The 22,777-nt window shown below is 47.4% G+C and overlaps 1 protein-coding gene across 1 annotated transcript in view; it reads left to right on the top strand.

Moving 5' to 3' along the window:
• Positions 1 to 22,777, top strand: part of pitpnm3 (PITPNM family member 3) — a gene marked incomplete at both ends in the record, with an annotated part of 106,681 nt that overhangs the window by 63,824 nt on the left and 20,080 nt on the right. The window contains 7 exons of the mRNA XM_080525234.1: positions 4,344 to 4,414; positions 4,563 to 4,783; positions 11,658 to 11,847; positions 12,606 to 12,731; positions 13,584 to 13,777; positions 16,364 to 16,521; positions 16,757 to 16,927. Of these exons, the coding sequence (XP_080381360.1) occupies positions 4,344 to 4,414; positions 4,563 to 4,783; positions 11,658 to 11,847; positions 12,606 to 12,731; positions 13,584 to 13,777; positions 16,364 to 16,521; positions 16,757 to 16,927 (1,131 nt within the window). The remainder of the gene's footprint in view (positions 1 to 4,343; positions 4,415 to 4,562; positions 4,784 to 11,657; positions 11,848 to 12,605; positions 12,732 to 13,583; positions 13,778 to 16,363; positions 16,522 to 16,756; positions 16,928 to 22,777) is intronic.

The raw sequence follows: 22,777 nt of genomic DNA, 5'->3' as shown, positions 1-22,777 counted from the left end.
ACAATTACAGATTACAGGGACACTCTCCCTGCAGTAACTTAGGGCTAAGTGCCTTTACTCAAGGACACACTAGTGGTGTTGTTCGTAGGTAGGCGTTGAACTCATGACCTTGTGATCACCAGTCCAATTCTCTATCCATTACTAGGCCACCACTACATTCACAGATGACACAGGACGACACGGAAGGATCAAAACATGGATCAATAGTTCAGACTGTGGTTCATATCCCTCCTTCTCCTTGCTTCACCCTCTTGCGTCAAACCTTAGCTAGGAGGATTTAATGCACACCTACCGGTACGCACTGGCTGTGGGGCGGCTCTGGCTCAGGAGGTAGAGCCAGCGTCTCTGATCGCAAGGTCAGCGGTTCGACCCCTGGCTGGCCATATGTAGAGGTGTCCTTGGGCAAGACACTGAACCCCAAATTGCTCCCAATGAGCAGGCCGGTGTCTTGCATGGTAGCTTGCCGCCATTGGTGTGTGAATGTGAGTGTGAATGGGTGAATGAGAGGTGTGTTAAGGTGTAGGCTGCAATAAGCTGACATTTTGGATGTTTGAAATTGGCATAAGATTATGCCTAATGTGGTGCACAAGTTAGGGGAACATATCCCTCCTCCATTACCTGAAAGTAGTATGTTGCAATCAAGATTGCACCTTCAGCATTGCTACTCAGGAACATAACACACGTTCATAGTATCTTGTTAAGGTGAGTGTGTTTGGAGCTGTTTGGAACAGACTTGGGCCTAATCCCAATACACCCCTTGCCCCTACCACTTTTTCACGTTTTCACGCATAATATGGTAGGGTGTCCCGATTCTTGTTGGGATAGAGGGAGAGGGCAGAGTGGTTGGGCTACATGGCCCTCCAAACAGAGTTTTTTCAGAGGCACACTCAAAACCGGTTGTTAAGAGAAATCTCCCAGAATGCCTTGCGAATCATGGACAAGCAACAAAAGAAACACACAAATGTAATTATTTTCTTTGTTAATAAAGATTTCTTTTAAATGATGACAACCATTGTATTATCTTAGTTTAATGTTGTTTCAATGTATTATAGACCTCTCTATCTTGCTCGCTAACATTACAACATTGTTTTACGGCTGATTTATGCATGACAGTCTAGCATTTTGACATAATTTCCATGTCGCATTCCCCTCCCCCTTTGATGGCATATAACGTCCGAAATTCAACTTAAGTCCAGCAGCGAGGTTGAGAGCACCAGTATTCTGTCATGAAGTGGCTTGGTCATGAAGCGTTTTTAATTTTTATTTGATGACTTTTTTGATTGATTGATAAAAGTTTCACGCTAATTAAGCAATATCACACGAGAGGGAGTGTGTTATACTGAATATCAGCACGGCTGTGATTCGGTCGTAGGTACGAGGCCGCAGGACGTATGAGGCCGCAGGACGTTATATGCCCCTTTGATGGCATATAACCTCCGAAATTCAACTTAAGTCCAGCAGCGAGGTTGAGAGCACCAGTATTCTGTCATGAAGTGGCTTGGTAATGAAGCGTTCTTAATTTTTATTTGATGACTTTTTTGATTGATTGATAAAAGTTTCACGCTAATTAAGCAATATCACACGAGAGGGAGTGTGTTATACTTCGGTACTCGGCCTGCGGCCTCGTACCTACGACCGAATCACAGCCGTGCTGATATTCAGTATAACACACGACCTCGAGTGTGATATTGCTTTTATACAACAGTTCTATTAGTTAACAGTAATAAGTGACAACAGATTATGATTTGTTTGTTTATTTAATCATTTATTTTGGCTCCGTCAAGAAAAAATAGTTCCGCAACGGGACTGTTCAACTGGACTAGACTGGACACAAACTACGGTGTTAATTTCATTTTTACTCTTCTCCAATTTGTCCAGGTCGGCCGGTGTCATATATCAGCACACCTGGGGGTTTGCACTGAAGTACCTTCGTCCTCTCCTTCTGATTCATAATTTAAGTCAAATGTTATATTTGGAAATATATCCATCTTCTGTTTCTGTTGTAGCCGAGGCTATATGACCGTTAATGTAGTCTAATTAACGGTCATTTAGTAGAACACCTGTGCAGCGGAGTGATACATATAGTTAAAAGTCCCAGTGCTGTTATACTATATATCGTAACTCATGGAATGCCTCTTGTCCAATCAAATTACTTGGTCGGAACTAACTGTTGTATAATTTGTGAACGAATCGCGAGCGTCCATGCTTTTCTACTACTGATGATGTATCAGGGTCTTGAAGGGTTGTCCCATTTCATAGGGGAAGATTTCAACAACTACCCCTTGTAACTCTGTTTAAAAAAAGCGAGGGGCACTAGAAAAAGAGGGGTAGGGGTAAAAATAAGAAATGGGATTGGGCGTTGGTGCTTCTGAATTCTGGCACAGTGGCTCCTCCAGCTCCTGATGACGCTTGCACAAGGTTTTCTGGGTAAATTAATTAGTTTTGTGAGAGAGGAACGCAGTGAGGCTGAGCCTCTGAGCCTTGTAATGCACATATTGATCTGGCAAGACCCACACTGCCTAGAGAAAGAGAGCAAGAGGGAAGGAGAGGAGAGGACAGTACAGTACTGTAGAAGAGAGGGAGAGAAAGAGCGAGAAAAGGAGAAAAGAGAAAGTGAGAGAGGTAGAAAAGAGAGAGAGAAAGGTAGAGGAGAGAGGGAGAGCGAGAGAGAGAGAGAGAGAGAGAGTGTAAGAGAAAGGTAGAAAAGATAGAGAAAGAGAGAGTGTTAGACTCCCTCCGTAGCAGCACAGACCTGGATGGATCCCCCACCGTCTGCCTGTTGGAGAGGCTTAGTCTCCTGGCCACGGGAGACTGCTCTCTACCACAATGCCTCCCCAACAGACAAATCATTACGTCAATGCAATTAGAAATAAGACCAATGTCTGATTTATAGTCAGCTTGGAGTACAGAGAGCTGTGCTTTTGCATACACACTTGCTGATGGTGAAATGATAAGCAAGGCTTCACTGTCTCTAAGCTATGTTTTGCGACAACTGCCACTGTTGACTTTAGAAAGACTTTCTGTTTTGTTGTTTGTGACTCCAACTATTAATCCATGAATTGGATTACAAATTGGCTATCCCGGACTATGGATTCACAAGACACGTTTTGTATTCCACTTCCTGACAAAGTGTAACAGTCATTTTCGAAAAGCAAAGGAGCTTGTTTGCACAGCTGTTAGTGAACCGCTGATTCATCCGGCCCGTGGCTGATCTCATACGGTGATACCACCATGGCTCTTTTCAATTCAACTCGTCACTCGCGTTAAGTCCTTCATTGATTTTTCCGTAATTTTGTGACCAGAATAGTGGAGTTTGTTGTCCACTGTGTGTGTTGAGTTGGAGTGTGAGGCAGGTGGGCACACAGGAGGTGGACAATGGCAGGCAGGCAGGCAGGGCAGGGCACTGGGCAGTCTATGGGCAGAGTGCTGGGACCTGACAGACTGTGAGTGAGTGTGCGAAAGCCTCCACTGGTTGCCTGTGTTGAGTTGGAGTGTGAGGCAGGTGGGCACACAGGAGGTGGACAGTGGCAGGCAGGCAGGCAGGGCAGGCCACTGGGCAGTCTATGGGCAGAGTGCTGGGAGCTGACAGACTGTGAGTGAGTGTGTGAAAGCCTCCACTGGTTGCCTGTGTCAATCCGAAGAGAGCAGCTAAACAAGCAGTGAACAAAGCACCAAGCCGAGAGAGAGAGAGAGAGAGAGAGAGAGAGAGAGAGAGAGAGAGATAGATAGATAGATGAGAGATAGATGAGAGATAGATGAGAGAGAGGGGAAGAGAGAGAGTAGCTCAGGAATAATGTGACAGAGCGCACGGATGCTTCCGGAGGGTGTAATGAGTTTGGCCAGGAGCCCAGCCCATGGTATGCCACACTTCACAGAGGGATGCAGACAGAAAGACAGACAGACAGACAGACAGTACAGTAATAGTGGATGAAAATATATGTTCCCTTCCCTTCCCTCCATCCTCCTCTCTCTGTTCTGCTACGGTTTATTTGCATTATTTTTTACTGTTTTTGAATCAATGTCCAATTATACGAAAATGCAAGCTTCGTGGTGAGCCTTCAAGATATGTCAGTATTGACTTTTCAGAAGTGTCTGGTTATGAGATTTGAGCTTCAGGGCATACATCTCTCAGTCAGGGATGGAATAATGAGAAAGTTTTCATATTGCTGAAATCAGTTTGCTCCTCCAATCAATAATAATTGTTGACTTTGTTATCCTTGCATCTCTGTGAAGTGGCACATGTAATGACTCTTTTCTCTCTTTCTCTCTCTCTCTCTCTCTCTCTTTCTTTCTCTCTCTCTCTTTCATCTCCTTTCATCTTCTCATCTTTCTGTCTGGTCTAGAGAGCCTGTACCGCCTGGGACGTCCTCGCTGTGTGCCTCAGAGCAGCATCGATGGCCTGGAGGACCTGGAGGTAGGATCACAATGGTAACCACACAACATCTCACAATGACCAGGACAACTGACTCACTCCTCTCCACTCATCTCCTCTCCACTTCTCTCCTCTCCTCTCCTTTCCTCTCCTCTCCTCCCCCTCCCCTCTCCTCTCCTCCTCTCTACAGAACAAGTGTAAGACCCATGTGTTGCTGCTGGTGGTGCATGGTGGGAACATCCTGGACACAGCTGGCGGGGATCTGGGCACCAAGGCTGGCGATGCCACCACACTGGGATCAGTACTGGAGAAGGTGGCACGGGCACACTTCCAGGCTGCTGCCGAACATGTGATGATCAAAATGGTGCCCTGCCCAGCCGTGTGCGCTGAGGCCTTCTCCCTCGTCTCCAAGTGAGTGATAGGGGCCAAGTAGGGTTGCCAACTGTCCCGTATTAGCCGGGATGTCCCGTATTTTGGGCTGGATGAAAATACGGGACTTCCCTTGTCCCGTATATTCATCCAATCACAGACGCCTTCATGCGTACGTAAAGGGTAGATGTGTCATTTCCTAACCGTAACCCCAGCCCCGTGCAGTGGCACGCTATCAATGTCCTGTATTTGGCAGTGAGAAAGGTGGCAACACAAGAGCCAAGGGAGGGGACATGGGGCTGTGCCTCAAACACAAGACATCGCCCCTGAGTTTGAAGAACACTTGTTTCCAACCAGAGATGGCTAAATCAGAATGGACTTTGCTAGAATGGATCGTTCAGAATATATTTTCCTGCAAGCTAACGCCATTTTGTAACATTTTTGTTAGCGAAACACTGATAAAGCGCTATTTACTAGATTACCTAGATGCTGACCGTGCCTGTCGAACGACTGGAGCTGGTTTGCATTTGAGATGCAGTCAGTCACATTGCATATGCATTTTTTTTTACTTAATTTTGGGCAATGCTGTGGCTCAGGAGGTAGAGCCGGCGTCTAATCATCGAAAAGTCGACGGTTCGATCCCCGGCTGGCCACATGTCGAGTTGTCCTTGGGCAACACACTGTGCCTGAAATTGCTCCCAATGAGCGGGCCGGCACCTTGCATGGTAGCTTTCTGCTATTGATCTTTGAATTGGCCTTTCAACCCTTTCACCTGGCATCTCCCCTCCCACTGCCAAGCTGTATAGACAAAGCACATTGGAGAGCCTTGGTGACTTGAAAGCGGTAAAGCAGCTTGTGATGTGGGTTTTATTTGACAGCATTTCTGAGGTGAAGTAGCCACCGAGCAGTGATTTATTGGCTATTGAATCTGACAGAATTACACTACACCGTTTAACATTTTTTATGATTGCTAAGGTGTTACGACCCCATATACGTCAGGCGGAATTTCCAAGTGACCATAGATAAATACAGATTTGCAGTTCACAGAGTCATGATCCCACAAGTCAAATGAAACAGTGAACCAGAGATGCCAGACTGGAAAATTGGTGGGGAAGGTTAAACAGGAAGATATATTGAACAGTCAGCCTTTAAACAGACACTGCTATGTTAATTAGCATGCTGCTCACATTTTGCCAGCCTTTCAAGGCTTGTGGAATATTAAACCCATAACCTTTCTGACTGCTCCTGTTTTTAATTGTTCATTCTTGCCGAAAGCCCCGAAGACCTGCCCTTCGTTTTGACAGAGATGAAACAGAATGCAACCGTGAATGACTGTGTGTGAATCGCATTACTGTTCCTGTGTGTCTGGGGGGGCTCTCTGAGAAAGAAAAGGTTTTGATCACACATTATAATCTGTTTTCTGCTTAATTAACTGACATTATTTATTATTTGAGTCCCCGTGTTTTGTCTGGATTTTGCAATAGGGGGAAATTAATTGTAGATGAGGAGCTACTGTAACAAGTTACCTCAAGGATACAGATAAGCGGTCATGTCTTCATTCCTTTAATACATTATCTACAGCTAGCTAGCTGTCTTGAAAGCACTGGCTCCCTGCTGTCTTCAATGACATATTTGTTTTTTGTACTGGATTTCGTTCCTTTGGATTCTCTGATTGTTAGAGCTCTCTTCTTTTTAATCATCATGTTAAGTAATGAAGACCTGCGGGAGCTGAAAGTTCAGAGGACTGCGGTTTTGTCTGTTTGACGAGGCAAAAACTCTTCTCTCGTGCGATTGCAGCCTCAGGCTGCTGGCTGCAAAGGCAGTGAGCTTCTTAAGCATCACTAAGCTCTTCGTGTCACATTTAAAGCTGTCTTTCTGTCTAGGGGGAATCTTGTCAGACATATGCACACATTTTCCAGCTCCCTCCATATTTTCATTGGAGAATATCCATTTGGTTTTTCTCTTGAGTTCTGAACATTGATGCTGAGGATTTGTTTTTATCTCCACTAATTAATATGGACGGGGAGAGTTTGGAAGGAGCAGAAGGTTCTCATCAGTCGAGTGATGTTTGGGGTTGGTGACAGGAAATGGGGGCAGGAGTCTAATTCCATCTGAGGGCCGTTGCTTCTGCAGATTGACGTCTGCCTGCTTGCCACTGCAGCCATGGATGAAATATTGAAAAGAACAAGATCCCTTGAGAATTCAGCAGGACTAAGTTGCAAACATTTTTCAATAGCCGATCCCTGTACTGTATGCCTGGAGGGCACACACACCCACGCATTCATGCACTCACGTGCATGCACACAAAGACGCAGACACACCATTATCCATTGGCGCGACTGGTGTGTACACTAATGAGAGTGCAAGACTGCTTGTTGTGTGTGTGTGTGTGTGTGTGTGTGGCCTCATTTGACAAAATGTAAACATCGGCAACAACACCATCAAAGGAAAACGCGATGGTGGGGGGAAGAGGTAGCTGCTGTGCGTTTAATTCCTGCTGGGAACAGCTTGGTGGAAAAATGGCTCTGAGGAGTCAATGGGGCTGACTCACTTAACACGTCAATGAGACATTCAAGTGTGAACAAGCCTCTCTGGAGGTCGAAGCATGATTCTCTCTGCTGAAGACATCCCTATAGGGAATGGACGTGTTTTCTTGTGTCTGTTTTTCTCCTACTAAACGCTTTTTTCTCTGTGTCTCTGGTCTGGGAGGAGTATTGGGATACTGAGAGGCCCTGAGAACACATTATAAGCTGTCTGTGCTAATGAAGGCACATGGCCACACTGGGCAGACACTGGGTGTCAGGAGGAGAGCTGAAATGAGAGGTATACACTCACACACACAAGCACACACAGCCACACAGGCACACACACAGATCCAATTAAGTGGCAACAAAATCGCTCCACCAATTGATTTAGTCTCACTGAGAGTACAGATTTTCCTCCATGACAGTTGAAAAACTAAGAAATGGTGTGTGACTATGAAACAACTGCGTGCGTGCGTGCGTGCGTGCGTGCGGACCTCTCATTTCAGCTCTCCTCCCCAAAAAACACTGCAAAAATAGCTTTCCCTCTCCCAATGGGGTTCTTGGTGGAGCGGCGGAGAGAGTGGGCCCTGTTGTGTGCCGGCGGGTGACCTTATGACAGGGAGACAAGCAGATACTGTAGGTGCCACTCATTACTGCCCCATGCACTCAGACCCCCAGCTCTCTAGTCTAGGGATCTCTCTTCACTAATTATGCCTCCTATGGGGGGTGCCCCCCCCCTCTCTCGTTAGCTATGCTAATTGTGTGCACCGCTAATTAATCCCATTAGGACAAGGGCGGGGCATTTAAACAGAAAGATCACCAGACATACCACAGAGTTTTTTTATCCAGTCTTTTCCGTTCTGCCCGGTGACATCCTATTGGATGAGAGAGAGAGAGAGAGAGAGAGAGAGAGAGAGAGAGAGAGAGAGAGAGAGAGAGAGAGAGAGAGAGAGAGAGAGAGAGAGAGAGAGAGAGAGAGAGAGAGAGAGAGAGAGAGAGAGAGAGAGAGAGAGAGAGAGAGAGAGAGAGAGAGAGAGAGAGAGAGAGAGAGAGAGAGAGAGAGAGAGAGAGAGAGCACTGTTCTCTCAAGGTTACGTGGTACTGGGTTGCTCTGAAGAGGCTGACATGATGGCTTATCTCTTCAATCAGCCTTATCGTCCTCCTTCTGCTACTACTGAAGGATGGAGAGGGTGGCAAAGGTTGGGATCTTAAATTGAAAAGAAGAGAATGAACACCACAGAAAATCTAGGCGAGGTGCTGGCAACGGAGCAAATTCCAATTGAAAGAAATAGAAGCCGCACACTCAGGTTCCAGATGCAAAAAGTGTGGTTTATTAGGACAACGGTTTCGGCCATAGACTTTGTCAAGTCTTAAATGGTTGGGGATCTTTTTTTTTTTTTTTTTTAAGGTTGGGATCTTGACATACTACAGTATATGAAACTATGGAAAGTGATGGGAGTTTTATTTCTGATTACAGAGGTTTTTGAAAACATAATAGTCCTAGTAGTAAAGGACCTTGATACATATACCTTATAAAAACTCTCAAAAATAATTTCATAGCTAACATTTTGATGATAACATTTGTTCATACCCAATGACCAAAAAGCTTCTTTTTTTAAAAATAGTTTGAAGTGCCCACTCCATATAACAGACAACCGTTTTAGGATCACTAAATACTTATAAGAATTGGATTCACTATAGTCTGCTGCAGGCTACTGGGCAAGTGATACATGGCTTGTACGTACGTACGTTTTAGGATGTGTTAAAAAGCAAGGACTGTGTGATCATCTAATTATGTGTAGTTAGCATGTTGATGTTATCTCAGCATGTTGTGATGTGCTAAACATGCAGTTAGATGTTCATGGAGATTATTTCTTAGCTCCTACATAGCTACCAATGCGATGGTAGCAAACACGATTCAGAGAGTTTTTCTCCAGTATTTGGTTTGAGGGATACCAATATTCAAATAAACATATCTTCTTCAACTATTTTCCAATGTTTTATTTGACACATCATTTGAAAGCTTACAATGCAAAACTGAAAAATTACCTTGCCCTACTTGGGGACTTTTTCACCAGACCCTGTCACATATGACGGTGGCCACTTTCATATTGTAATAATTATGTCCTATGAGGGGGACTTAAGTATGTGGTATATGAATTATCTATTAATATTGTAAGAAAAGTGTATCTTCCGAAAGAAGATAACATAGAAGATACTACAAAGCATATACTTCCTGTATGCATTCTATACATCACATAGCAAACAAAGTAGAGGTGAATAAACAACAACATGTCAGTAGAATGCTCTACCCCTAAAAATACAATTGCCAGTGGATGTAAAAAAATAATTTATCTTAAATATTTGATTTAAGTATACTTTATAACAATAGCTTTTTTTGTGACAATATAGCTTTTATCAAGTCAAGGATGTCAAGGATGTTGAGCCCTCCCTTCTGCAAAGTGTCTCTTTGAAGGTGTGTGATTTGATGGTATACTACAGTATATCCTCAGCTCTAGACTCCTACTCTGGCAAGTGTGAACACTTTGCTAATGAGAACACTGAGATGTGATTGGGGCTAGTAGCAGTGTGTGTGTGTGTGTGTGTGTGTGTGTGTGTGTGTGTGTGTGTGTGTGTGTGTGTGTGTGTGTGCGAGAACTCCTCTGTGCGCGTGTGTGTCTGTGTGTGACTCATTACTTCAGATAGCGAAACTCACATTTACTCTCACTACTGGATTTGTTGCTGTAGCCCAGCAGGAAAATGTGGACCAATAGTGTCAGCCTCCTGGTGTGTATGGGATGTGTATTGACAGTGTTGACTGTACCCACTGTATCTCAGTGCCTCAAGTGGCGCTGCCATATTGACGTTGCCATGTCAACCTCATTATTCCTGCAGCTTCTTCTTGGATCTTTTGGCAGGGCTAGCCTGAAAAGACCCCGGCTTAATCTGTGTCTGAGAGCAAAACTACTGCTTGTAGATGTTTATTCAAAGGTGCTTTGTTGAGCAACCTAATTAGAATTAATTAATTATATTGATTCTAAACAACAACAACACCTGCATTCCATTCCAGGAAATTAGTTTTGCATCCCTGCTGTTCTCAGAAGAGAACCACTCTACCAATTAATTAAATAGATAGATAAATAAATGAATAAATATATAATAGAATAAATAAATAAGCCGCTCCACATGAATATCAACACAAGGTGTTTGCATAAGCAGATCACTACTATTATTCACCTTTACAAATAAATAATGAACAGCCAGATGAGAAGGGCCGGACTAGGTTATTGTGGTGTGGTGTGTGTGTGTGTGCCTGCATTTATGTGTGTGTGTGCGTGTGTGTGTGCATGTGTACTATTTGAACCCGGCCCTGAGATGGAGCAGGTGTAATTGGGTCGTCTCCCGGATGGCCAGGCCTGTTATGGTAATGTGTGTGTCCTGTGCCAGCAGCAGGGGCCTGTGTTAACATGACAGGGGAGAGTCAAAGCATGACACCACCCAGCTACCTACTACTGCCTGGCCCTTGCACCAGAGACAGCCATTTGGGCACAGTACTGTAAGCCCCCCTCCCTCCCATTGATAGGCCCAACAAGTCTCTCTTGAAAAATAAAGCATTAACTCCCAAGAGGACTTACTGTATGTATGAATGAAGAAAACAACATAATTAAAGTAACTGCTAATGGGAAATGGGATAAACTAACAGTATAGGAAGCACACATCTACATTCTTTAAAAATGTTTCTGAACCATTCGATGCAGTGCCAACAAACTGCTGTTTAGGGCAACAGTTTTACCCCCCCCCCCGTTTCCCAACACACACAGTCATATGGGACCTGTTTAGTCCCACTCAGAGTCCAATGTACAACAGCTTCTCTTCAAACGCAGAGAGCTTAGCCTCTTTTCACTTACAGTAACAGCGAGACATCACAGCCCTACAGAACACATGGGAAACTGTTTGTTGCCTGTGTGACTACATCAACGTCTCAGAGGCATACTGCTGGGAAGGGCATCGGCTTTACTGATGGGACAATCTCACCCCGCAGACCCCCCTGCGGGCATGTGTCACATCTAAGACCCCACGCCGAATGGTCTAATGGATGGTTGTATACCTGCAGGTTCTGTGCTTCTGATGTATTCAAGGGGGGCAATATGTATAATAAATAATTATGTTGCCCGTTTCCCAGGAAAGAAATCGCTGATTGCGTAGAAGCAGAGAATTTTGAGACTTTTCATACTCGTTGACATTAATACATTTGTGCCGTGGAATCTCTTGATGAGTGTTGCTAATGTTTTTTTATAGGGGCACACTGACACAGTGGCACAGTGACAACTATGACAACACAGAAGGGACTCAGTTCCTGTTTAATTATGTTCCTCTCCTTCCTGTCTCAGTCTGAACCCCTACAGCTACGACGAGAGCTGTGTGTCCAGCAGCGTGGACCACCTGCCCCTGGCCGCCCTCCCTCTCCTCGCCATCGCTGCGCCACACTACCAGGATGCTGTGGCAACGGTCATCACCCGGGCCAACCAGGTCTACCACAGTTTCCTGCAGTCCGAGGATGGACAGGGCTTCGCCGGCCAGGTGCGTCCTCCCATCTGTCTGGTGTAGTGTCGTGTCCCCCTGCCCCCCGCCCCTCACAGCGTCGTCATGACTCACTGGAGATGAGTCACAAAAAACAAAAGGAGGAGTGGGGGAGAGGAGGAGATACAGGTCAAATCCAATCATGAGTCACTTTCAAGGGCAGCCATTGGTTCCCAGAGGAAGTGATGATTGAGTTAGATGGAAGCTTTGTAATCTGTTTCTGAGCTGTGGGGACCGATGTTTAATGTACAAGTGTGTGTGTGTGTGTGTGTGTGTACCTATGTCCCTAGGCTCACAGCCCCCAATTATGTATGCAGACCCTATTAACGACACACCTGTGCACAACCATCTGTGTTGTAATGAAGTGATGTGGTAGAATAAAGTGTTATTGAGCACGATTTACATTTACATTTTACTTTTTTTTTTTCTTTTTTTTTTTTAGTTCCTCTCCTTGCCTAACGTATTAATAATAATAACATTATCCATTTGTTAACGCAATGAACAGCCAGGACGCCAAGTGCAATGGCAGCACGTCAGAGTCATTAAGGAGAGATGTGCTGTTGTTTTAGTCACACATTGAGTGTGTTATTGACATACAGATTCCACTGTGGATGTGAGCAGACACGGGTGCCAAAGTCCTCCCACTGCTGAGGCTTGGCTGGGCACAGGATTTAGTGGAGCAACGGTTTCTAAATCACTCTCTGTGTGTGTGTGTGTGTGTGTGTGTGTGTGTGTGTGTGTTTCTGTCTCCCGACCAGGTGTGCCTGATGGGTGACTGTGTGGGGGGTGTTCTGTGCTTCGACGCCTTGTGTTTCAGCAGCAGCGGCCAGCGACACGGGAGCCCCACTAACAGTAGCAGGAACAACAGTACTGAGAGCCTCAAGGTAGGAGGCCAGCGCCACAACACAATGACCATGTTGTGACTAATAGTGGAGTGATAACAACAATTATAATTAATTGGATGGAGCTCTTTTCCAGACACCCAGAGCACTTTATTTGGTTGGTCCACCACTACTATGAATGAGGATGCTGTGATTAGGTTTGGAGCGTTTTGGGAATGGATGCATTATCATTTAATTGTCTGTTGAATCTGCTTTCCCATATAAACTGTCTAACTATGATGAAATGTCGATTTTGGCGATCGGAATAGCACAATAAATACAGTACATAACTCTGTTCCTGCGAGTCAATGGTGTCAACCCTTCAGACAATCTCTCTACTCTACGCTACCCCTGCGCTATCTATCCCGAAAACCCTTAAAAGCCTCCGTGTCCTCCGATGTCCTAAATTAGCCTGTCTAGTCTGTTTGTTTCCACACATTAAGAACTGCAGAATCCCTAGAGCTTTTCTCCCTGGCCCCTTGTCCTGTCTCCTCTCCTCTCTCCTCTAAACCAATACTGCTACTTCTACTACTCTCTTCTACAGACTTAAAAACAACCGATCAACACAACTTTCTCTCATGAAACAAAATCGATCTGTCAGCTAGCTGGCTCCCACACTCTCTTCCTCTCTACTGGAGGGAGGGAGGTATGAGAGACCGATCGATTTGTTCATATCGTGTCTGCGTGTGTGTGTGTGTGTGTGTGTGTGTGTGTGTGTGTGTGTGTGTGCGCGTGCGTGCGCGTGTATGTGCGTGTGTGTGCGTGCACACTCACGTGTGTGTGTGTGTGATTGCAGAGCTGATGTTGGGAGAGCTGATGTTGCTGTGTCTCTCACGCTCTCTTCCGCCCACGTAGGATAACCCCAGCCTGCTGGGGGAGGCCAGCCCAGACCTGAGCTCCACCAAGAGGCTGAGTAAGAGCAGCATCGACATCTCTGCCCCCAGCGAGGGGCACGCCCAGGGCAGGCAGCCTCTGAGCAGGAAGCAGAGCGACTCGTACGACGGAGACACCTCCTCCTCCGCAGGCCAGCACCATAGCTTCTTCAGCAGGTAGATCACACACACACACACACACACACACGCACACGCACACACTTCACTGTCCACTGTCCTGCTACTGTAGTTAGATTCATATCAGTATGTGACATGCAGTATAAGGTTTATAGTGACAGGCATAGCGACATGGTTGCAGTGAGGTATACGACCCATCCCTGATCTCTGTGTTGGGGTTGAGTCGGTGACCTAGATGAAACCATCTGGCATTTGTCACATTCATGGGAATGTGTCACTCTCTTCCCACCTGCTATTTATCAATATTTACTGCAAGATGGCCATGTATGCCTGCCTGCCTGCCTGCCTGCCTGCCTACCTGTCTGCACTTGTCTATAAATAGCCTGTTTTTGCCTGTGCCAGTGTGCATTTGAGAGTAAGCACTGCAGGTGAAAGTGACAAGATGGATGTTAGCACGCTCCTGCCATGCTTCCTTTCTCCAAGCAACCAGTGTTCCTATTCCAAATCACTTGCTCCAGTGAGGTTCCTATTAGCACATCCATATTCCCCTCACATACACATTCTCCACCTTGGTGGCTCACCTCTCCCCATGCTCACACACATGGCTACGCACACACACACACACACACACACACACACACACACACACACTAGCGCGCACACACACACACACACACACACACTAGCACACACACACACACACACACACACACACACACACACACACACACACACACACACACACACACATACACGCACACACATCCTTTCTTAATTGAACCTCAGTGTGTGTGTGTGTGTGTGTGTGTGTGCTAGTGTGTGTGTGTGTGTGTGTGTGTGTGTGATCTCCTCTGCACTTCCCCATGGGCATCCCCAGTCACAAAGAGGGCGCACTCAGGTCCTAATTAGTGTTTTGCTTCTCAGACATCAGCCCAGTGATCAGTGTGCCTCTGGGAAACCTGCCTATCTCCAGCTACACCCCTGTGACAGGGGCTTTCTCTCACACAGCACTCTGATTTGGCCCAACCGGGGGATTTCCCACAAGGCCTTATGATAACAGCAAAAGTCTTTCCCACCAAAACTCAAGGAGACTGTGTCCAGTGGAGCTGTTAGTCCCTCTCTCTCACCCCCTCTCCTCTCTCTCTCTCTCCCCTTGACTGCCGGTGAAACGGTAACTAGGACAGCCAGCCGGCCAGACCATCGTTTTATCAGTAACAGAAGGATAAAGATTGATTTGAGGGCAAGAGAATGGGGTCGAAGAGGGAGGGGAGGGGAGGGAAGAAGAGAAAATGGCATAGGGAAGAAAAGAGAAGAGGGCAGGCAGTAAAGTAATCGAAGGCCAATTGATCCGTCCCTAAAATGACTGTCCACCTCTTCCCCTACCGTAGGCAGGACTTAGTGGAGGAAGTGTTGATAATGGCTGGCTGGTGGCAGAGCGGTCTTCTAGAGCTGCACTCAGCCTATGTATCGGTCCAACTCAACTGCTCAATCACCCCTTAAGCCCCGTGTATGGAGACGGAGGGAGGGAGTGGAGAGCCCTTGAAGGACCCGGTGCCTACGGAGGCTCCAGGCTTCTCCCACAGCTGCACTCTTCTACAGGACCTGAAACCGAAGAGGGTACTTCAGCGTGCCTCTTAGGAGAAGCCTTTGAAGAATCATCTTAGGAGCTGGGTAGAACCTTCTCTGTGCTTCTCTGAATCAAAAAGGGTTTTCAGTTGGGGGACAAGCTGAAGAGGCCGAGTGTAGCTCATGCTCACAAAACAACATGCTCAGTTTTCCTGTGATTTAACAGAAACAGCCGACTGAGTTGTTGACGTCTGAGTTGTTCTCTTAAATTGCCACCTGGCCTCCTCTCTCCTTACAAACGTAGGGGAAGGTTTTCTCACAATATACTGTAAGAGTCTCTAGGCACAGAGGGAGGTCGACACAGAGGAACAGGTATAGAATAGGTATTTATTGATGTCCTGCACAGCTCAGCACCGTCACTGACGTGCTGAGCGAGTCTTTCCAAATAATAATAAAGCACACTGGAAACTATGGCGTGCGGTCGTCCCTGCCGCCACGCCCGCTGCGTCCCCTTTCGGGACTCGGCCCGCTGCAGCTCTCGCTCTCTCCCTGCTGGTTCCCCTTTCGGGACCCGCTCCTCGACACGCCCCCTCTCGGGACCTGTTCGCTCCTCGGCAGAGCTCTCGCTCTCTCCCCGCTGCTTCCCCTTTCGGGACCCGCTCCGCGACACGCCCCCTCTCGGGACCCGTTCGCTCCTCGGCAGAGCTCTCGCTCTCTCCCCGCTGCTTCCCCTTTCGGGACCCGCTCCGTTTGCCCGGTTCTCCGTGCGGCAGGTACTTCCTGCCTCCTTCCTTCTCTCGAGGGAACAAACACACACAGGTTAAATAGACCAGTGGGATAACGAGTCTGATCACTGACACCTGTCTGTAATCAGCTCATTATCCCCCTCCCAACGACAGTCTGGCTCCCTCTGCAGGCCAGAACGCGCCATGCTCCCCACATATACCCACTGTTTTTACACAACACAAATGATTGCTTTTTGCAAATTCAGGTTTTATTTGTGCTTTGGAATACAAAACAAATGTCCATCTGTCTCCCCTGTCTTCCCTCTGTACACAGTCTGATGCAGGAGGGGGTGGACCTGCGCCCCGGCAGCAGCAGCAGCTTGATGTTGAACCCTGGGAGGTTTGATTTTGACGTATCAGACTGTTTCCTGCTCGGCTGCCCGCTGGGCCTGGTGCTGGCCATGAGACGGACTGTACTCCCTGCTGTCCAGGGTAAGTTTCTCTCTCTCACACACACACACACTCACACACACACACAGACATATGCTTGCACGCACACAGAAATGCGCGTGCACACACACACACACACAGACACATGCTTGCACAAACGGACACACACGCACATACACGCACACACACACACACACACACACATCCTTGAGCAAATTTGGGCCAAATTTGTGCTATGTTCACTGACCCCTCCTGACTGTTATTGTGCGTCCCTCAGTGACCCAGCTCCGACCAGCCTGCTCTCAGATCTTCAATCTGTTCTACCCCTCGGACCCCTCAGCCTCCAGACTGGAGCCCCTACTGGAGTCCCTCTTCCACAGGCTGCCCCCCTTCGCTGTGCCTCGCTACCAGCGATACCCTCTCGGGGATGGCCGCTCCACCCTCATCGGTAAGGCCTGGTTTCCATTCAGAACTTGTTTGGTCTCTGCTGCCGTAGTTCCATCTTTTTTAGCACAAAAAGGGGCGTATAGCATCTTCTCAAACCAAGTGACGAACGCACCAAGTTCGTGACATAATACCGTACTCACAAAACATGAACTAACTAGACTTCTCTTTTAACAATGTCCATGAAAACGAAGGTGGTGATTATGCAAATGTGAATCAAACAGTGGGAAAATCTGTTGCCAGCAGCGCAATATTGTGACCTGTTTAATTCTGATTAACTTTTGAATTAATTTGCAGATCCAGTTTGCAGATATAGTAAGAATGATGCTGGGTTTTTTGTCATTGGGTGGGCGGATGGAAAGCTGAATAACACTCACACACGCATACACACACATACACACATACACTAGGCTCTCTCCCAGGCTCTTTGTGTAACTAGCTCCTACAGAAATAGAGGCGAGTCTGGCCTCAAAGAACTGGAGTTTTAATGTACTTGTAATTCCTCCTCTTGTGTGTTGGTGCACCTTCAGACGTCACACCTCCCTCTGAGGATCAGCCCAGTGTGTGAGGTATAAGTGTGCTGAATGTGACACCACTCTGGCGCAATGATGCCCAGGGGTGGGGTGGCAGGTGGGGGGGAGGTGTACAGCAGGCTTCTCCACCCTCTATTTCAAGAATGTTTTTCATGTATTTTTGGGACATGGAGACCTCTTTTAATGTGAACATTTCTGTGGAACTGACTCTAAGTAGGACGAAGAGTGCTGTACCCTGTAGCCCTAACACCGTCATGTCATCATCAAAGACTTTTAGAAGGTTGTTGTGGTTCATTGGCAAGTGTGTCAAGTGTCTTTTTTTAACTTCTTCAAAACATTAAAAACCAACCCCAGTCTACTGACATCAAGAAATCAACATTATAACAGCAACATGACTATAGTCCTACACCAGAAACTCCTGTATCCCTCCTGGATCCTTGTAAAACTACTCTTTGGAAATACGTTCATTGCACACTCATACTGTAGCATTTGTCTTCCAATTAAATAATCCATGGCTACTTACAGAGGGTTGGGTTTGATGTAATGACATTACTGGTTATTATAGTGTCGGTACTGTCGTGAGAATGGTGCTGAGAGGAAGGGCCAAGGGTCACTCACAGTCTCAATGCTTTACTGATTTTTAATTATGGAATGACAGTCAATCCTCGCTCCATTGGACAGGCTTAACCTTCCTCTTCTGTTTGTTTCATTTTCCAACTGTGCTACTTTCGGTCAAAATTGACCGGTGTGTTTTGCACAGTGATATCTCTGGAACCCCTTATCCAATTGTGATGGTTGACATCTCATTTGAACAGTCAAAGCAAGTAGAATCAAGGGGTGGCAGACAGAATGACACCAGGGGTTAATTTCATATTATAATTTTGCAGCAAGTTCAAAGATAGTGTTTACTGTACATTACTGTATATTATAAAAATGCCTGCCATGTAGGCTGTGTGTACTGGAGATGGAAATTACAGCACCAGACAGGTGACATCGGTTCGAACAGGCTGTGGTTGGGTTGGCTGAGATCTTTGATGATCCTCCAGGCTTTGCTGACACACCGTTTGTCGTATATATCCTGGATGGAGGGAAGCTTAAATGGTAAATGGACTGCACTTATATAGTCATTAAACCTTTAGAAAATTGGATTATGTTGTATGACGGACCTAGTTCACTACCATGCTCTGCAGCCATCCTCCCACAGAAGGCCCCGGAAAAAAGACGCCTTCAAAGGCCTCTGTATAATCACGCTTCCTTGACATTTCCTTCTTCGCGGCAGTCCCATTTTTTCCCCATCATCGTTCTTCCATTCTCTTCTTCCGTTCAACCCCCTAGTTATATTTCATCAGCCCCTCCATTTCCATACTGATGGTGTTCTCCCTCTCTCATATCTCTTCGAGGCACCAGCCAATGGCCTCTCACCCGTCTTTACACTCTCCACTGTGATATTATCACACCCTTACCACACAGATCACCCTCTCTCTCTCTCTCTCTCTCTCTCTCTCTCTCTCTTTATTCCTCTCACCCTTCTGAGTTTCTCCTCCAGTACACATCATTCAAAGTTGAGCAGTGTGTCTCCTGGCAGAGAGTGCGTCACAGCCGGTGGCCCCTGTCTTCCCCCTCTCCCCCAGAGCGTTCTCCCCCTTCTCCCCCTCTGTGTGTGCAATGTGCTGTGAAAGGCAGTCCCTGCTAACATCCCAGATTGACAGAGGATGAAGCCTCCACAGAGTGAGAGAACAGGCCTCATTAAAGATAGTAGATAACTCTGTGTGTGTGTGTGTGTGTGTGTGTGCGTTCGTGTATTCACACAGAAGTCACAATTTCACTTTCTCGTAGAGAGAAAACGCACCAACCTCAAGAGGAAGGGTGACCGTGCCTTTGCGGTGATAGCACCGACCCTGTGGAACGTGCTCCCTTCTGCCATCAAGTTTGCCCCCACTCTGGACTCCTTTAGAGCCAAGTTAAAATCCCACCTCTTCGTCAATGATGTTCCCTAAGTCTACTCCCTATTTGTTGTGAATTGTTTCCCTTGAGATGTACGTTTAAGTCGTCTGTGTCTGATTGCTTTCCCTGTTCCTTGTCTTTATCTGTTCCTTTACCCGGGCTGCGCCCCGGGCCGATGTAAAAGTTGGATGGGGGGCGCATTATAAATAAAATTAACATAACACAACACACCTCAGCCTTTTGGTTTAGGTTGCAGTTTATACTGCATACATACATAGGCAAGGCAAGGCAAGTTTATTTGTATAGCACATTTCATACAACAGGGGCAATTCAAAGTGCTTTACATACATTATTTAAAAATACTGAATAATGAATAAAAGCAAATATAAGAAGTAAATAGATAAAACATTAAATAAGATAATGGGAAAAATACATTGATAGAAGTCTTTGTGTTTAATCATAACTGCTGCAAAACATGAAGGTTTTTTAGCTTAGATTTAAATATTTTAATGGTTTGGGCCTGCTTGATTTCTTCAGGGAGTTTGTTCCAGGAGCATGCGGCAGCGTGACTGAAAGCTGCTGCACCGTGTTTTGTTTTTACTCTTGGAATGATTAACTGATTAGTCTCAGCTGACCTTAGGGACCTTGCGGGAATATAGGGTTGGAGGAGATCTGATATGTATTTTGATCTAAGACCATTTTGTGATTTGTATGTAAATATGAGGATTTTGAATTCAATTCTCTGAGAGACTGGTAGCCAGTGCAGGGATCTCAGGATTGGTGTAATGCGTTCAAATGTCTTTGTTTTTGTTAGGACCCTAGCAGCGGCGTTTTGGATGAGCTGCAATTTACGAACGGCTCCTTTAGATAGGCCTGTAAGTAGACCATACCACACTGTACTCTCATTCTACACGTTATACTAGGGATGTAACGATACACTCTGGGTTCACAATACAATTTCTCACGATTTGTTTTACTAAATGAGATTGCAGACAAATTATGACTGAAAAAGATTATTTTGCAGAGTGCACTGTCTTCGCCCCATGCTGGCTCTCTGTGTTTTGCCTTTTGGGTGGTTTGGTAACCCTAGATGACATTTTTCACATGTGAGATTTCACATACTCACAAACTCACAAAAGTATAAAAACACAGCTTGTAAAACACCACTAATATGCTCGCTCGTAATGCTGCTTCTCTCTTCAAATCTCCTCAGCTCTCCATGAGCTGCTACGTGAATTACCGTAACGATATGTGGGTAGAAAGCGCAGCTTCTCTGCTTTCAGGAACCGTTGGAATATTTTCTATAGCACATTTAGTTTAGGAATTACGGTAATGAGACCAACGCATGTTAATGCTGTCGGTTTTTATATTAAGGGTTTAAAAGAGTATTGTAGTGCCGGAGGAAAAAGGAAAGACGTAGGCAACGTAATGATAACTGTTTAATCAAAATAACAACTTGTACTCTCAGTACAGGACCAGAAAATAGATCACCAAAACTGTTGTGTCTAAACAGGAAGTTGCAACGTTAATAATCCTCCCCTCTGCCCCTAGTGCCAGAACTGGTTCCCTCCCACTACACAACCAACAGTAAGAGGAGAACATGAACCCATAATGTAGTCACTACACCAGCCCCCCCAGTGTTCACCTCAATATTGGAAATCCTCACGGCGAGGAGGGCGTATGGCCCGGCCCCTACGATCGTAGGTAAAGTCAGGAGGTGCGGGAGGAGGTGTGACCTCGCCCATCACGTCCTCCTGCAGGGAAGGACGGGGGGCAGTGACGACCGGGGGCTCGCGAGCTGCGGGGGGTTGTCGGGGTCGGAGGGGGGAATGGCCAGGGCGCGGCAGGGGAGGTAGGACTGGAGGCCGGCCTCTGCGCGGTGGCAGGGCCAAGTCCAGGGGCAGTTCAAGGTCCAAGTGGGCCGGTTTGAGGCGATCAACGGACACACACTCAGGCCTACCCCCCATGTCAACCATGAAGTTCTTGGCTCCGGCCTCGATGACACGGAAAGGCCCGTCATAAGGAGGACGTAGTGGAGTCCTGTGGCCATCATGACGAATGAAAACGAACCTCGCTGAGTGCAGCTCCGGGGGCACCCTCGAAGTAGGGACACCATGCTGCGTAGTCGGGACCGGGACGAAGGTCCTGGCGCTGTCCAGCAGGGAGGCGCGCTGAGCGGCGGCGGACCAGGGCTCCGTTGACTTGGGAATGAAGTCACCGGGGACCCGCAGCGGCTGTCCAAACACCAGCTCAGCGGACGACGACTGGAGGTCCTCCTTAGGCGCTGTCCTGAGCCCCAGCATGACCCACGGCAGCTTGTCAAGCCAGTCGCTGTCCGTGAGGCTGGCTCGAAGGGCGGCCTTCATGGATCGATGGAAACGCTCACAGAGCCCGTTCGCCTGCGGGTGATAGGCGGTTGTGCGGTGGAGCTTGACCCCCAGATTCTCCGCCACCGCTGCCCACAGCTCTGAAGTAAACTGTGAGCCACGGTCAGAGGAGAGATCAGCAGGGGTGCCGTAGCGGGAGACCCACACCGCGATGAACGCCCGGGCCAGGTCGGGGGCTGTCGTTGAGGAGAGCGGAACTGCCTCCGGCCAGCGAGTCGTCCTGTCCACCATGGTAAAGAGATAGGTGTATCCGTGCGAGGGGGGCAGCGGCCCTACCAGGTCCACGTTTACATGATCGAACCTCCGCTCCGGCACAGAGAACTGCTCCAGGGGGGCCTTGACGTGTCGATGCACCTTGGCGCGCTGGCAGGCGATGCACGTGTCTACCCAGGCCCTCACATCCCTCTTGAGCCCATGCCAGACGAATTTCTCTGACACCAGCCGTGAGGACGGTTTCCTACCAGGGTGAGACAAGCCGTGTATCGCCTCGAAGGCGGGGCGCCTCCAGTTGGCGGGGACCACCGGTCGTGGCTGACCCATGGAGACGTCGCACAGGAGCGTGGCCCCTGCGTCACCGAAAACCACCTCTTCTAGGCGCAGTCCTGTGTCCGACAACTTGAGAGCCTGGACGGCGGGGTCGGCGGCCTGGTCTGCAGCCATGCGCGCGTAGTCCAAACCCAGTTGGACCGCACCAACCACCGCCCTGGAGAGACAATCCGCGACCTGGTTGGACTTCCCAGCAACGTGCTGGATGTCTGTGGTGAACTCGGATATGTAGGCGAGCTGGCGCTGTTGGCGGTCGGACCACGGCTCCGCCACCTTGGACATGGCATGCGTGAGTGGCTTGTGGTCCACGTAGGCCGTAAACTCGCGGCCCTCCAGTAAAAAACGGAAGTGTCTGACAGCAAGCCACAGCCCGAGGAGCTCCCTGTCGAATGTGCTGTACCTTTGCTCTCTGGGAGACAGCTGGCGGCTGAAGAATGCAAGAGG

This window comes from Nansenia antarctica, assembly GCF_963989245.1.
Source record: "Nansenia antarctica genome assembly, chromosome: 3".
NCBI lineage: Eukaryota > Metazoa > Chordata > Actinopteri > Argentiniformes > Microstomatidae > Nansenia > Nansenia antarctica.
Note: the sequence above shows the minus strand (reverse complement) of the source record. Positions and strands in the feature narration are given on the sequence as shown.